The sequence below is a fragment of the Vespa mandarinia genome, chromosome 10 (genome assembly GCF_050613455.1).
Source record: "Vespa mandarinia isolate Hongniang chromosome 10, ASM5061345v1, whole genome shotgun sequence".
Taxonomy (NCBI): domain Eukaryota; kingdom Metazoa; phylum Arthropoda; class Insecta; order Hymenoptera; family Vespidae; genus Vespa; species Vespa mandarinia.
This window is the reverse complement of record NC_140819.1, coordinates 8,199,761-8,216,922: the sequence shown is the minus strand read 5'-3', so window position 1 is coordinate 8,216,922 and position 17,162 is coordinate 8,199,761. Positions and strand designations below refer to the sequence as shown.

Below are 17,162 nucleotides of genomic sequence, written 5' to 3'. Positions count from 1 at the left end.
GTGACAACTTTTTTCGAAGGGGGTTATTATTTTTTCTTTTTAATTGTTTTTTTCTTTTTTTTTTTTTAAATCAAATGCAACAACCACTAGCTTTTGAATTTACTAAATAATTACTTTGTAAAAAATTAATTCGAATTATCATCGTCTCATCAGTAATAATGAATGAATAATCAACGAATTTAAATATGACGCATCAGATAATGATTTATCAATGTTCAATTAAGACATATATTATTTCAGTATTTTTTTAATTTAAGAAAAAAAGAAAAATGTTTATATCGGTTGATGTATAAAGGTAAGGGTACGAAATCTTTAGTTACGATCCTGAATGGTAGTTCTTCGTTTCACCATACTTGGAATATGGTACTCTCGTTGGAAAGTTCATTACCATATTTGGATACGATCTGTTCTGATAAAATGTATCACGTTAATTCTTGTTTCCATATCGAGTTTTAATAGGTGGGATTTTTCGTTTTTTTTTCTTTTTTTCTTTTTTCTCTTTTTAAATGAAGTAATATAACAAACAAATTGAGTGTATGACTTTAGGATAGATAGCTCCATCTGCAGCACGACGATTGAACTAAATTTCCTTGGAAATTTATTTCAAAACGTAAAACGCTTTTTCAACAGTACTTCCCGCCAATACGTTTTCGGTTTTATACCGTCAAAGTGAAAATTGAAAAATGAAGATCGGTGTTTGGTGTTCAGTGTTCAAGAAAGAAGAATTCTTAACTCATTTTAGCAACTCCGTACGTCCATTGATCAATTTCTAATCTACATTTATATTTAATTTTTAATTATTTTTTGCATCATGTATAACCTCTATAACCTCTATATAATTTATATTATGCTTTTTTTTCTTCTTCTTAATGACTGTTTTTTTTTTCTTTGTTTTTAATACTTCGTTTGGAATAAAAAAGAAAAGCCGCATTCAAAACAAACTCGTCGATTCTTTATTCGCATTTGATCGAAAAGAAAGAAAAAAAAAAAAAATAAAAAAAAAAAATAAAAAAGGCAACAAAAAACGTAATCTCGACGTACGTATAGATATATTTATACTACAACGTGTCGCTTAAATTCTATAAGAACAATGAATTCTATATAATTGGAACAATTTTATATACAGAATCATACAAATGTAAGTACGTAATCGATGCTTCGAAAGTAGTCGAACGAACGATCGATTTCACTTTTTTTTTTCTGGTTTTTTTTTCTTATTTCTTCGAACGTTCAAACAAATTTCGGACACACGTTCGACGTTCATCGTTATTATCATTATTATCATTATTATCATTATTATTATTATTATTTTCTTTCTTTTACTTTAAAAAATTTTTTTCTATAAACAAAAAAATATATATATGCACTAAAAAAAAAAAAAAAAAAAAAAAAGTATGAAATATATTCATAATCGTATCGTTCTTATCAATCATCGTATGGAATTCAAAATCATCGAATTAATGTCTCTTAAACTAAACTCACTGTTTATTTACACGTATCGACTTGATATCGAATTGCGATAATATAAATAATGCGAAGGCGAATTGGGTACCCTATCACGTACCAAATTCTGAAATCCTGTACATATAAGGTCGTAACCTTGAAATATCATTGCGTATATGTACGCAATAAAATGAAGAAAAAGCATCATCAAGAGGAGAGATTTTTCTTCGGAAATGAAAAGAGAAAGAAAAGAAAAGAACAGAAAAAAAAGAAGAAAAAAAAATATACAGGAGGGTGTTGTTTCACATAAACTATCGTACGGAGACGCCATTGATCGTAATGCCGTTTCTATTCGATATTGGTTCAGCCTCGTAATGACCCGTTCTACCGTACACTCTTCGGGTATTTCCGTATCTGCAATATTATTATTATTATTATTATTATTATTATTATTATTATTATTATTTTTATTTTTATTTTTCTTCTTACTTATTTTTTTTTTAGAATAAATTAAAAAAAGAAAAAAAAATAATGACGATAATTTAACTTACCCGTACATACTGCCGCTTATGCTATACGGATTATCATAAAGACCGTCCTCCGGTACATTTTCGTACATCGTACTAGGCGTCCCATCGTTCAAGGTCGCGTAAGACATAACGGCTGCGTTTTGATCCTCCTTCCTTTCAGCCGCTTGAACGTTTTCTGTGTTTTTCACGGGTGTAGCTTTTCGTCTGAAAAAATAATAATAATAATAATAATAATACAAGTAAATAAGTTAATTTTCTTTCTATTGTTTTATTTAATTTGATCAAATTAAATCATTGTTTCGTGGAATCAACGAATCTCACAGTCTTAAGTATACCAATCCTAGGATGATCAGGATGAAGATGATAACCGCAGCTCCTATACCAACGCTCGTACCAACTCCTTGAGCTTCGGCAACTTCGTTCGTCATTACTAAACATTTATATATGATTTGTCATTATTAATAATCAATATGTAAATATAATAGACTGATGACGTATATATATATATATATGTATGTATCTACACGAGCTAATATTGTGATTAATAGGAAGACGGTTCAAGGAGAACTCCGAAATGTAAACATTGATCCAACGTACGCTCGCATTTAGGTTCGTCTCCGCTCCAATAACCCGTGTCCAAACATTTCCTGAGGAAAGGTCCCACTCGTTCGAATTGTGGAAGACAGTGATACTCAGCTGCACCTCCGTAAGTAGTGGAACCATTTACTACTATCACTCTTCCGTTCTCTATCGGTCCTGGATGTTTACAATCGATAGCTAAATACAAAAATAATGCGATGATAAACATTGAGATCGAACGATCGGTTATATACGATTATTTAAGTACTAACAAAAGCAAGCGGGCGTTGTGTCGCTCCAGGTACCATTTTGCAAACAAAATCTTGTTTCGTTGCCTTCCATATAGAAACCTTTTGGACAACTGTAATGAGCAACACCGCCGACGCTATGCGTTGATACTTGAGTCGATAGGACACCATCCTTTTCTGGATCTCTACATCTGATTTCTATATAAAGTGATAAAGATAATTAAAGGAAATAATATTTGTGAATGATTTAATATTGATAATTTATATGACTCGTTTGAAAAACTTTCATTCGTATTCGTTATGTTTACCTCGGCAAACGGGTGTATTACCGCTCCAAGTGGCATTTTCCAAACATAATCTTCTAGCGAAACCATCCAATTCGAAGTTTCCGTCACATTCGTAAAGTGCCGCAGCGCCATAATACGTAGCGTTCGATGTTAATGTGTAACGGCCGTGTTGTATTTGTTCAGGTTTTTCACAATCGACGTCTACGAAAAGATAGAGCTTTGCAATGGTTTATCTCAAATACTCTTAGCTCGTATGTCTTTTTCTTTTCTTATTTACTTATATAACTATGGAGTCGCGTATGACACATATCAAGTGTCTCGAAACGAAAAGTTAAGGGTGTGTGTCGGAAAGGTATCGTGTATCGTATCTTACAGACGCATTGTGGCACCTCGCCACTCCACTTTCCATTATCCTCGCAGGTTGACAGTGGTTCTCCGACAACCTTGTAACCTCTTTCACATCTGTATTTAGCCAGTGCACCGATCTTGTAAGAAGTCGCCCCGGTATTTGAATTTTCAGCTGTTCCAGTACGTATCAATGTTCTTCCATACATTCGATCGTTTCCGGTAACCGAAAGAATACCATGTTCCGCTAAAATTGGCTCGGGACATCGAATTTCTATCAAAAGTGTTATAAGTTTATAATAAAATTGTTATAGTTTTATAAACGACATTTATATTCGATTAATCATTAAGATTTTACCTTCGCACTTTGGCGTGGCATCGCTCCATTGTCCGTTGTCCAAGCAATATCTTCTAGAAACGCCGTTCAATCGATAGTTTTTGGTGCAACCATAAGTTATTTCACTTCCAAGGTGAGTCGTACCGTTAACGTATTCCACAGCACCGTTCAATACAGGTAGAACCTTGGCACAGTCTATATCTGTCGTAAGAACGAGAGATTTATAACGATCTATATATATATATATATATAGCCCGAATGTTTGTCTTGTTTAACAGTTCATAGAACATAGGAACAAATAACTTACATTCGCAAGTAGGTACGTCTCCAGTCCATTCGCCATCCTTTCCACAAGTATGCGTTGCTTCTCCATGAAGGAGATATCCGGTCTCGCAATGGTACTCTATCACGCTGTGAACGTTTAGATCGTAACCGATGACGTAACTTCCACTTGGTACTTCCGGTTCCTCGCACGTTATCACTGTTAACATATTCCCCGATACAATTGCCTTAGTTGTTTTATTTGGATCGGTCCAATTGTTTCTTTTCATTTTATTTGGATTTTCAAAAAGAAAGAAAAACAAACGAACAAACAAACAAACAAACAAACAAACAAACTTACATTCGCAGGATGGCGTATCATGACTCCACTTTCCTTCCTTAGTACATTCCTGTTTTCCTTCGCCGACCAACCAATAATCATCTTGACAGGCATAAACCCCTAAACTTCCGACGGTGGTAGTACCATTGAGAAGAGTGACAGTACCAAATTCAATTTGTGCGGGTGTTCCGCAATCGACGAAACGACATTGAGGAGCCTTGCCAGACCATTCACCTCCAATGTCACAACTTAGAACCTTCAAAATTCGTAAAATTCGTAAAATTCGTAAGGATAAAAAGCTCTGATATCGTCTTCTTTTCAGGAGGATAATCATATCGATAACTTACATTGTCACCAAATAAGATAAATCCATTTTGACAGGAATAACTTGCCGTTGAGCCAGCTCTTCTTCCGGTTAACGCGACCAATCCACCGTTCACCTCTGGCGGTTCTGGACACCAATCGACTGGAATTTTCATCGTAGCATTTAAAAACCCGTTGTCCTTGTGCCAATCGAGTATGTTAAAGATAAGAAAGAAAGAAAAAAAAAAAAAAGAAAAAATCTACTCACATAGACACTGTGGTTTATGTCCGCTCCAAATACCCCCGTCACCACATCTTCGTCTCGTGTCACCCACGAGCGTATAATTCTCGTTGCAAGCATAATCGGCCAATGCACCATGCGTCGTTCTGCTTTCTAATAACGTGATCACTCCGTTGTCCAGCTCGGGTAAGGGGCCACAGTCGACGACTGAAAATACGAACGGAACTCACTCTCTCCTACGTGACTTTAATTCTACAAGATTCTTTACTTATTTCTCTTCTTTCTTTTTCTTTTTTTGTCTCTTTTTTTGCTTTCCCCTCGTTCCCTCCCTTACTCCCTGTTTAAGACATTTACATTTGCAGGTCGGAGGTGCGTCGCTCCAAAATCCACTAGATTCGCAAGTACGTGTCTTCGAGCCAATCAGCATGTGACCCTCGGGGCAAGTGTATTCTATCGTCGATCCTATTACTCTTTTTGTACCAATTATCGTCGTATTTTCTAATTTTTCTGGACTACCGCAAAGTGGCGGCCCTATAAAAATGATATTTCATTTATAATACCTGTATTCGAAATCGAGAGTAATAGAAAATTTTTTAAGACACTAACTGCTTTGACAGATCCAGTGAAGGTAGTCAAGGTTACAACCAACGTCATTCCAAAGCCAACCACGACCGCCGTCCAGCACAACGCAGTTTTGCTCACCGTTGTAATTATTCGGTTGATCCTTTCCCCAAGACGGTCTCTGCACGACTTCGCCTGGAATAATAACAGGCATTCGCCATATTTATCGCGCGTTTCATATTCCTCGTCGTAGCCGTTGTCATGCATTCCAAATGAGTCTATTTCCGAAAGAAATTCTAACTTTAGCAACGTGCACCTCGACGTCTTCAATCTAACTTCCGGTTAATTTCGTCATATTAATAACTTTCACGTTCTATTTATCGATACTCGAAATTGTACGAGAGTCAGCTGATAGATCACATTGACTATTACATCAGGTATGAGCTAATACGATATTTACAAATGTAATCCTAATCATTTACCAATCAACGTCATGATAATAACGAGACAGAGCGATTCTCAGGCAACGTAATTATTCGATAATAACCGTGTCGAATCGATCGGCTTTGGACGATTCTTCCTCTCCTTCGATTACTCAACTTCGACTTCCCCGTGTCCCGATTCTCACGAATGTTCTTCGTGTATTTAATCGTGAGAAGGGAAAAAATGTGACGATTTGCCGGGGAAAATGGTAAAATGGAAAGACAAAGTTGCAACAAAATTAAGAAACTTACCGTCAACCCATCGCCAAGTTCTAGCTGTTATCAATGGTTCTTTCTGTGCTCCTATCCATACCAATTGTGTCTTCAACTTGTCTTTTCGCCTTTCTAAGTTGTTTAGAATGAATATTGGCGAGACGCCCTATAGAATAAAAAAAAAAAAAAAAAGAAAATTTTTTCTTAAGCAAATACAAATGTATGTAATTCGAGAGTATTTTTCGTTCGACGGAAAAATTCATTTCACCTGAAAACCATGAACCAAATCACCACCACGTGCTCGACAATAGGTTCTGGCTTCTTGAAAGGATCCACCTTTTTTTACCACGAATTCGTAACAGGTTGAATTAAATGCTGCAAGATCGGCGTCGGCAGGTGTTCCGGCACTGGCGCACCTGTCGATCGAAAATTCTGAAAAGTACAATGAAACATTAGTTTTCTTCTCGAGAAGGCTGACGAATTTCTTTTTTTCTCTTTTTTCTCTTTATTCATTTTTTTTTTTTTTTTTTTTTTTTTTTTTTTTTTTTTATCGTTTCTTACCGTCAGTTGCAAAAACTTCGACTTCGCAAAGGCTCAAGCTTCCTTCCACTCCGACAAGTTGTAGGAAGACGTATTGACCGACCAAAGCTCTGGCACATACAAACGTCTTCGTAATACCCTCCTCTGCAATTATCGACTTGTCAGAATTTGATTAACGACGAGACGTTAACGATTATTTTGAAAAGAAAAAAAAATTATAATCTTAACTCTCGTTAGATTTCTCTTTCATAATTTCATATCATTGTTAATCTCGTCAAAAGTTTCCTTCTCGTTCGAAATATTCCGACTTGTGAGAACGTTCGCATTGTCGAACGTGAACACGTCGTGTTCGTTATGTGTGTAGATGTCTATATATATGGGCGTGTGTATGTGCATGTGCGTATAGTGAATTAACGAATCGAAAGCGTAAATTACGGCACCGCATACGAAACCGATATGGTATACCTACTTACCGATAGTACCGGGAAACCAAGCGCAAAGAGGATTCCGTTGTAACTCCGTACTGCTATTACCAACTCGTATCTCGATATCCTGAAGAGGTTGATGACCTTAGGAATTAAGAACAAAAGATTTCCATTAGTTTGCAATTCGAGTGAACGGGAGAATCCGAGATCGTTTATACAGTTAATGAGTATTTACCGCAACAACCTCTCGTCGTGACTCTGACCACTTTAACGGAGTAGGGTTTAAGTAGATCGACCCTCCACCAAGGACTATGTTCGCTCAAGGTCTCTGTACATCTCTTGCCATCGTGTTCGGTACTAAGATCACCGTCATTTCCGTGTCCCGCGTTTCCTCCTCTTACTGTAGTAGATTGATTCGCTGGCTTTCGATAAGCTACATTCGTACCTGTTCGTTCGATCGTATTAATGAAATTTATGAAAATTAAATCTTAAAAATAATTCGATTCGATACATCGTAAACGTCTATTATCGTCTTTTATTTTCATTAATCGAATTGCCATATCGGTATTATCTCAATTATCCAATTAATTAAGTTTTATTCCAAGGAAGGATAAAAAAAATTCTCGTTTTACCATAGTTGAATTTTATTAATCGCTATTCAATAGTTCTTTAATCGTTCGTAACGCCGAAAGTGTCGTCTACTTAGAATTAATAGATGAGTGCCTTGTTACCGGCAGGATGTATTTGGTAATAACGAGACGACAATTAGTTAAAGAGAGACCGGTCGACGCACGACGAAAGAAAATTTCATCATCGGGATAGTTCGAATTTTATACAGTTTTACTATCGACTTCCGCATTATTCTCCAAGTTTCCCTTACTTTATTTAGCAGTTTAACATTAAATCGAGAGAATTTCTTATGTATTACGTATACTTTCCAAACACGTGTTCCCGTATTTATATGCGATGATGCCACGTGATTTCAATTACCATAGATATTATAAATAAACGATCGATTTGTTTCCTAATTCTATTGAGAATTTTTTTAATTTTTTTATAACGGAGACGGATTTATCGGAGAGTTCGGGAATAATGTGTGGCGCAACAATCGCGATTACAAATTCCTATTATAATCTCGATATATCTCTTTTTATACTTCGAAGGGAAAGTCTCTCGTGTAAACCGGAAGTATTTTTTCACACGACATGAACGATCAAGAAAAAGAAGAGGAAGAAAGAAAAGAAAAAAGAGAGGGGGAAGGGAATAGAGAGAGAGAGAGAGAGAGAGAGAGAGAGAGAGAGAGAGAGAGGAAAAAGAAAAAACAGTAACAGGATGCCTCCTCCTTTCGAATCGATCAACCGATGTTAATTGCTCCAATAATGAAAGTAGGAGTGTTAAAGTTCGACACTGGGGCAACGTCGATAATAAAAATGTGATCGCTTTCTATGTAAAAAAAATAAGAAAAAAAAAAAAAAAAAAAAAAAAGAAAAAATAAAAAAGAGAAAAAGGAAAAGAAAGGACGACAGCGAAAGTTACGAAAGGAGAGTCGTCCGATTGGCATTTTAAGGCGGGCGAAATTCGATTTCGTTTTCTTCGATCTAAAATCCGCTTGCTCCTTCGAAAGGGTTCGTTGACCCCTTCAAGCGAGTCTCTTCTTCTTCTTCGGGTCTCTCTGACTTTTGACGATCGTCCGAGAGAAAGTTGGCCAATACGAAATCGAGCGAACCAAAAAGGAATGACAATAATTATCAAACGTCGTATATTAATACTCACCGCAAAACGGTAAATCGCCTTGCCATTTTCCTCGGCTGCCGCACGTAAGCGTATTAGTGCTGGAAAAGAAGAAAGATGAGAAAGAAAGAAAGAAAGAAAGAAAGAAAGGAAGGAAGGAATAATAAAAAGGAAAAAATGGAAAAATTAAAGAAACGATAAAAAGGTTATTACGATTGAAGAAGAAAACGAAAAACAAAACGTTTACTATATAAGTCTTCAATCGAAATTAGATAGATGATAGAATTGTACGGCAAATGCAAGAATAAAAGAAAATAGAAAATTCTCAATTGGAGGGGATAATTTTGGGAACTAGGAAATTGAAAAAAGGAAAAAAAAAAAAGATAAAGAAAAAAGAAACGAAAAAAGATTACTCTTAGGAATACTAGTTTGTCGGGAGATGCAATTTTCTGATTAAATAGAAAAACATGTAGGCACAGCCTACTGGATTAGTAGTTCTGCATTCCAGAATATCAACCATTTTACGTACTGTTACTAACTTCTACGTACGAAACGATAGGCTCAGACTTTTAATTCTGTAATTAATTGGACGAACGAACGAACGAGTCTAACTGAACGAAGTCAGTCGGTTTTTAGATTAGTCGGATTCTATGGGGTTGTTTAACACCACCTGTGACGACCAATGGACGCAGAGTCACAGGTGGACAGACAACTCTTAATTACCAATTAAAAATCTAACCGTTACTCCGGGAGTACGTGACAAGGGAATAAAAACTGAGAGCACGTTCATAGATATATCCGTCTCCTCATTCAAAGAGGTAACTATGATTATGTTGATAGTATGAAAGAGACGAGAGAAAGCCAGTAGTAGGTCGTAGCAGCATCGATAATTCCCCCCCATGCTTGAACGAAACTTCGAGGTTCCACTCGGTTTGCATTCTTACGCATGTTACTAACGTCGAATATGTATACAGAAGAACAACAGAGAATAGAACGTTGTCTCGATCAAGCGTGACGTCACATTTCCGCTGGCTAGACTTCATTAGACGGTTCTTCACAGATGTTATTTATGATAATAAAAAGGTTGGATATCTTAATGAAAGAGAAAAGAAGAAAGAAAAGAAGAAAAGAAAGGAAAAGAAACTACTTAAGATGTCGGAATGAAAAATAAAAATGATCGAAACCCCATTGGATTAATTCAATGGGAAATGTTTTAAAATATTGCGTAAAAATTTCAAAAATAGTTCGATAAAATGTTACGAATTCGTGCGAACCGGAATAACTAAAAGGTGGTATTACTTGTTCGTTAACGTACATGATTAGGCTCGTTAAGATTGCTGCTCCCTTTTAATTTCTCTTCGGTTTAATTACCGTCATGATCCCCTTACGATCGGATTCGTATTTAGTCGAAAAAAAATCTATGTCGACGTTTTTAGACCTTATTTAGAATCGAGCACGCATCCGATGGTTAACCTTTTACGATTGATTTTTCTAAAATCCCTCGACGGCCATCAATGTTTCTTGATAATAACGTTTCAATTTTACGATTATCCAGAGTATAGATTGATATAGTAAACGATATTCTCGCTTTCTCGGAAAGAATTTCGATGATCTCGTCTCACGATAGAGAAATTACGAGGAAAGCATAGGAAGGGGGGAGGGGAGAAGACTCTATTTTTTCTTTTATTTTTCTTTTGTTTTTGTTTTTTTTTTTTTTTTCTTTTTTAAGAGAAATTCATCCGATAGAAAATTTTTAATTATCGCCTAACTCGTAGCGTTCCCATTTTCTCGGATGAGCGCCGAACGTCCTGAACGTTTACCGTTAGTCTTCGAGCATGCTAATAATTCCTTTTCTTGAGTTCACTCGAGTCAAACGAGGCAAATCTGCCGTTTATTCTTCGTGAGTGTCATCGTGCAGGAATTTAAAGAGCACTTTTTTCTCTCTCTCTCTCTCTCTCTCTTGTTTTTTTTCTTTTTTTTTTCTTTTTTTTTTTTTCTTTTTTTTCTTTTTTTTTACCGTCACGTATTAGTCACGCCCGCAACTACGAGCGTGTTACTCTTTCGCAGAATTAAAGTCTTTTTTCATAGGATGTACAATTGATCGATTTATATTCGTAACGAATGACTTACCCGAATAATTCGTATCCAGCATCACAAGTGTATTTCGCTATGGTGCCTACTGTTGAGGATTCGTCGGACAGTGACACTTTGGCGTTCATCGGCACAGCAGGATGACCGCACTTCAATCCTGCAATCGAGAAAATTACAATAGTTTAGTCGACGCGAACAAGACTCCAGGGTATATTAGAGTCTAATAAAAATATCGAATTGTCTTCCGGCAACCGTTTATTATACCCCTAGCATATTCTACAAAATTGTTTTCCAGAAACCGTACCATCGTTCGATCTTCTATTGTGTTCTTCATGCACTACTGAAATACCTTTCGAATTGTTTTAGCGTATTATTAATAATCCAATCGAATTGTATATATTAAGAATATTTTTCGATCTTACATTACTTCCTTTTTATTTCATGGATCAACGTGGATCATTATCAGCATAAAAAAAAAAAAATTCATTAACATTAGCTCTTGTGTTAATTAATTTTTTGTTTGCTTATTGTTTTCTTTTTTTTTTTTTTTTTTTTTTTTCATAGAAGGATTTTAACGATTCGAGTACGAAACGAAACATAATTGTTTGATAAAATTTCTTCACGTGCATTTTAGATAAAAATCTTATGACGAGAGTGTGTATGTGTGTGTGAGAGAGAGAGAGAGAGAGAAGGATCGATTTAAATGCGAAATCTTGATAATTATAGTAATCTTTTTTCAATTCTCTTTGAAATTAACGCATACAAAGATAAAATTAATTAGCTTTGAATAGTACAAAATGTTTTGACCGAATTTATACGAAAATATTTGTATACTATCGTTAAATCAAAGACCGGAAATAATCCCATCGTTGTCTCGTTCTTTTCCCTTTCCCTAACACTTAACATTATCCACGTCCGTTTCTCGCGGTCATTACTTTTTTTTCTTTTTTCTTTTTTTTTTTTTTTTTACTGTCAAACGTGTCAGGGACGTCGAATCTTCTCATTAACCAGTAAAAAAGAAAAAGGGGGGAAAAAGAAAAAGAAAAAGAAAAAAAGAAGAGACCGAGTTCGTCATGGAACCTTCGTATAATTCTACGAGAAAAGCGAGGACTATGTTCGAACGACTAGTATAGTTAGATTAGCCTTGGACGCTATCCCACGCGAATTCCACCATTTGAATTCCACGACGAGGACGCATTTCTCGTCTCTTAAATGTCTCGATGATCCTTTTTTCTTTTTTCTTTTCTTTTGAAAATAATTGGAAACGTTGATATGCTATTAAAGAAGTGCGTAAGTACTATGATCATGCGAGTTTTTAAGTCAAGCGAAGCGTGTCACGATTGAAAAGTTACTAAATCGAGGAAAAATAATTATTTGGGGATAAATGAGAACACCTTATAAGTCAAGGCTTGAGAAATTTTTTCTTTCAAGGGAGCGAGAGGTGGGGACAGGGAAAAGTCAACGATAGCGTATAGAATGAGACAAACGGTGATGGAAAAAAGAAAAGCGCAACATGGCACGCGCCATCAGCAGCCTGTAATTCACAGGTCAGACATATGTTTCTACGTATATACCTATTTATTTACGTTGGTATAATGCGTGTGTGTTAAAGTACTCTTACTACGCACGGAAACGAATAACATATGGCAATGTGAAATTCTTCTCGCAGTCTTTCTTTTTAATTTTTTCTCATTGAGAAAGACTAAATAAGAAACGTTAGAAAAATAGTAATGGTAGGTTTGTCGTTTGGTTTGGTATAAAACCAAACTCGGCTGGCACGATTTTCAATTGACTATTTACGATCCGCTTTAATGGATGTGCACGTGGATTTGAAAACTCTTAGCATTGAAAGAATCAGGGAGATCGTGGAAACTTAGATAAGGTGTATGGTTTAAAGTTTCACTCGTGGGATCGTATATATTTTATTTTTCTTCATACATATGTGTCTATATATATATATATATTTTTTTTTTTTTTTTTTTTTTCATTACGAAAGAAAGATGAAATATATACGATTTCACGATATATATATATATATGTATGTATATTTTTTGCTCTTAGAAATATTATAGTGATAAAACTTTCTTTGGATATTAGATCTGTTTTTTCTTTCTTTTTCTTACTAATCATTTAATGGTTAATTCTTTTGCTCTCATGAACCTTAACATCTTCAGGGTGAAAGCATCCGTTATTCCTTGGACCGGGACTTCAATTCTTCAAGAGAATTCTACTTCTCATAACGACAAAGCCTATATAACTGCTCGCCTTTTCTGCGTGCGAACGATTTAATTAATGCGCTCGTGTGTGGACGTTTACGAGAAGAGCTTTGAGTTTCACGTAGAAAGAGGTAGATTTTAAACGTACGATTTTATTTAACCGGATGGAGATAACAGCGTTGAGAGAAATATCTTTAACGGTATATCGTTGAGAATGCTTTTGAAAGTAATATGTAGATATTTATAAAATGGCAATATTATCAATAATAATTTACTTTTCTATATAGATCAATTTGTTCGCTCTTAATAAATAATAATTATTCCTTAAGAAATGATAGGTCAAAAAAAAAAAAAAAAAGAAAGGAAAGAAAAGGAATGATACACCTTAAATGGCAATATTATAAATAATAATTCACTTTCATATTTAAATTATATCATCCACCTTTGATCACTGATAGTTATTTACTGAGAAACGATGAATTTGACAAAAAAAAAAAAAAAAAAAAACAATATTATAAATAACAATTTACTTTCGTATTTAGATGTGATCGTTCACTTTTAATAACTAACAACATAAGTAATTTATCTTTGATAGATACATTTATACGTTTACACAGTAATAAATAATAATTTATTTGTTTAAACATTTAAATTATATCATTTATCTTTAATAATTAATAATTATTCATTAAGAGAATATCGATTTTTCGATTTGATATGTCATCGTTGAAATTAATGAAGGAATCATCTTCGGTAAGGCACCGGAGAAAACCGGTCGATGTTTTTCCAGGTAGATCGCCGATGTCTTCTCGTTCACAGAAGGTTGGCGTCTTTGGCATTCGCTCTTCGTCTCACGGGTCTGGGTCACTCGGTAATAAAACCTCAAAGCCGAAATAACGGTATTCGATGGCGCTGCTTGGTATCAGGAATAACACCGGTCTGAAGACGTAAGCCAACCGTGTTCTACTACGATACCGTATAGCTTTTTCGTATTCAGATTCTTAAATAGGAAAGTATTGTCTTAGTACGAATGTTACAATCGACTCGTCGTTCGTACTTCGTGAAAATATATTCTTTCTTTAGTTTTTCCCTTGTTTTTCTCGTGGTTTTTTTTCTTTTTTGTTTCTTTTCTTTTTTTTTTTTCTTTTTTTCTTTTTCCTTATTTTTTTGTAACTCCTTTATCTCGAGGATTATATTCATCGTTCTTATCTAATTAATGAAGGGATCTTCTTGCTAGTGGCCGGTGGAAATTATTTTGTAATCTGCACGGTGCATAAATCCGCGGGCGTGTTGGTTGGCCAATAACGTGGGTATATAATCGAGTTGTATACAACAAGTTGAATCGTTTGAATGTATGTATTTACGGTATTATGTATATGTATTATCTGTATGTATATGCACAGGAACGATCGTCGAGGAAGTTAGAAAGTGGGCGTGTCTTTTTCTGATCAATCGCGAGAGCGAGAAGGAGAGAGGAAGAAGTCATCGAGGTCGATACACTAGGAGTTTAGTTCGTTACAGTCGGAAGAACTTATCAGATAGCTTGGTAATCGTCTCTGTAATTATTCTAACATATATGCGTCAGGTTAAATATCCTTGGTTTTCAATTAACTCGATCTCTCACGATAAATCGTTATTTTTTTTTTCTTTTTCTTTTCTTTTTCGTTCTTTCCTTTCTTTCTTTTTTTTCCCCTTTTCTTTTCTTTACCTTTCTTTTTCTTTCTTTTCTCTTTATTTTTTTTTTCCTTTTTTCTTCCTCTACTTATATTTATAATTGATCGCAATTAATGAGAATAAATTAAGAAGTTATTTTCAAACGATCACGATATCTCTTTACCATTTATCGTTAATGATCTATCTTTATTCGTTTACGATCGTGAAGGAATAAAATAGATGGTACTTATCGATATTTACCGATTGTTTCTCGAATGTCTAATTTCGACTAAGGTAATCGTCCGAGAAGTTACGTGACTTCAGCGCGTTTGCGTAAATGCGACGCCACCGAGAGCGAACTTTACTGCCTTCGGAGACAGCGAATTGCGTCGAAGAAAACCGGTTGATATTTTTTTTTTTATCTTTCTCTTTTTTACTTTTTTTTTTCTTTTTTTTTTTTTTTTTTTTTTTTTTATCTTTGTACACCTTACTCCTCCGATACTTTTTGGGAAGAACTGACTCCTCTCTTCTCGATTTGTTTTTAATCGGTAATTAAATGTCATACCGATTTTCGGAGTTTCGCGAGGTCTCTTAAGAGAATCTTTGGATCTTTAAGATCGTCATGTCATTTAAAGTCTCTTTCTCTTTAAGATCGCCGTTTTAAAGTCTGTGTCTTCTTTATATCATGTTTCTTAATCCATTATACCACAGCCGGCATTTCGTAGAACATATACACGTCAGGTTTCTGACTTACGACATCTTTTTACACCTAGCTTGGCGCGTTCTCGAGAAAGAAAAGAAAAAGATAGTTGCGAAATATATATATATGTATATATATATATGTATATATATATATATATGTATATATATACATATGTAATCTATATATTGCTGCAGGTCGATCCGGTTTTGGGCTTCGTACAAATTAAAACAACCTTTTTAGTATAACAATCGAGCCGGCTTTTTCTCGATGACGTTGTCCTGTAGAAAGCACGTGACTAGAAATAAGAACCCATAGGAGGAACTCATTTCTTTTTCTTTTTTTTTTTTCTTTTTTTTTATTTTTATTTTTTCTTTTTTTTCCCCCCTTCCCCTAAAGGAATAATTTATACAACAAAAGATTGGAACGCTTTCGTACGATAAGAAAACCGAGTGATCCGATAGATCACTTTTTCTATTTCTTGCCAAGTTTCAAGGATATCCTATCTAATTGCGAGAACTCGAGTTGCTATAATAATAAAAAAAAAAAAAGGGAAAAAAGAAGAAGAAGAAGAAAAAAAAAAGTAAAGAAAAAATAAAAAAGGAACAAAAAGAAAAAATAGCGATATTCCTCGGTTTGATCTAAATTTCACCTGCGTTATAATATATTATTAGGTATAGTAAAATAGTCTATTGAAGGCTCCGCCCAGAACGCGTGCACGTTCTTACGGGTTTCACATTCTCTGATTGCATTTTGCCCGGTTAAATGTTACCGCTGTCCCAGCCGACATCATTCGTGTCTCTCTCTCTCCCTCTCCCTCTTTCTCTCTCTCTCTCTCTCTCTTTCTCTTTGTATGGCTATCGATATTCACCACGTGCTTCTCGTTTCCTCACGTCCAGTTTTGAGAGAGGGAGTTAGGAAGAAAACTCCACCTACGCTCTCTATCAGACCTTACCAGAGCTTAAGAGTCTTTCCTTTCGCCCTTTTCATTTCTCTCAATGGATCTAGCAGTTGTTATAAGTATATATATATATATATATATATATATATATATGCACATATATGTATCTATCGTTGGAATCGAGAGACCAGCCAAGTTGACCTCGACGCCCTCGTAATTCGAAGCGTTCGGACTCGATCGCCACGATCGAAACCGTGCGAAAGCACGATTTTCTGTCCTTTGTAGACACAGATACACACACACATTTGTAGAATATATATCATAGCAAAATTAAATGGGAATCCATTAGGTTGCATGCATATGCTCACATGTTAACCATCCAACCTTCTCTGAATTTTAAAGCAAACATAGAAAGTACTCGAGGTTCTGGTAACTATCGACGATGATCATTGTGTAATTTTCTTTGGGAAACCGAATTACACTACATTTTATAACAAAATGGTAATCTCGAACGATTACCGATTTCAACGTCGCGTTTAGGACCTTTGAATTATATGACTCTTACGAGGACTTTCGATGAAAGTTGGATACAATCGTTGAATCGTTAATAAAATATTTTACATTGGAATATAGCCAATTCGTACTTTCACGAATGTTCAATTTTTCGTCGAAAATTGTATGACATTATGATGTCGAATGGATTTACCAAAGTTTAGAAATTTCACTCTGTCCTTT

The 17,162-nt window shown here is 35.1% G+C and overlaps 2 protein-coding genes across 3 annotated transcripts in view; one reads left to right on the top strand and one right to left on the bottom strand.

Moving 5' to 3' along the window:
- The first annotated feature begins 599 nt into the window (after positions 1 to 599).
- Positions 600 to 17,162, top strand: part of LOC118445496 (uncharacterized) — a 27,816-nt gene continuing 11,253 nt past the window's right edge. Inside the window, exons 1-2 of one of the 2 annotated variants that reach the window (XM_085659633.1) lie at positions 600 to 749; positions 2,522 to 2,679. The gene's annotated coding sequence lies outside the window, so the exon portion shown is untranslated. The remainder of the gene's footprint in view (positions 750 to 2,521; positions 2,680 to 17,162) is intronic. The other variant, XM_035875075.2, reaches the window with a different exon arrangement.
- fw (CUB and Sushi multiple domains furrowed) overlaps positions 1,030 to 17,162 on the bottom strand; it is an 18,895-nt gene continuing 2,762 nt past the window's right edge. The window contains exons 2-22 of the mRNA XM_035875066.2: positions 10,997 to 11,114; positions 8,909 to 8,967; positions 7,371 to 7,580; positions 7,184 to 7,279; positions 6,732 to 6,854; positions 6,439 to 6,602; positions 6,210 to 6,336; positions 5,521 to 5,670; positions 5,269 to 5,445; positions 4,942 to 5,121; positions 4,718 to 4,836; positions 4,392 to 4,626; positions 4,077 to 4,250; positions 3,791 to 3,970; positions 3,461 to 3,706; positions 3,109 to 3,288; positions 2,825 to 2,998; positions 2,571 to 2,750; positions 2,295 to 2,403; positions 1,995 to 2,177; positions 1,030 to 1,857 (exon numbers count right to left, since the gene is read on the bottom strand). Coding sequence (XP_035730959.1) covers positions 1,755 to 1,857; positions 1,995 to 2,177; positions 2,295 to 2,403; positions 2,571 to 2,750; positions 2,825 to 2,998; positions 3,109 to 3,288; positions 3,461 to 3,706; positions 3,791 to 3,970; positions 4,077 to 4,250; positions 4,392 to 4,626; positions 4,718 to 4,836; positions 4,942 to 5,121; positions 5,269 to 5,445; positions 5,521 to 5,670; positions 6,210 to 6,336; positions 6,439 to 6,602; positions 6,732 to 6,854; positions 7,184 to 7,279; positions 7,371 to 7,580; positions 8,909 to 8,967; positions 10,997 to 11,114 — 3,287 coding nt within the window. The 3' untranslated portion in view covers positions 1,030 to 1,754. The remainder of the gene's footprint in view (positions 1,858 to 1,994; positions 2,178 to 2,294; positions 2,404 to 2,570; positions 2,751 to 2,824; positions 2,999 to 3,108; positions 3,289 to 3,460; positions 3,707 to 3,790; positions 3,971 to 4,076; positions 4,251 to 4,391; positions 4,627 to 4,717; positions 4,837 to 4,941; positions 5,122 to 5,268; positions 5,446 to 5,520; positions 5,671 to 6,209; positions 6,337 to 6,438; positions 6,603 to 6,731; positions 6,855 to 7,183; positions 7,280 to 7,370; positions 7,581 to 8,908; positions 8,968 to 10,996; positions 11,115 to 17,162) is intronic.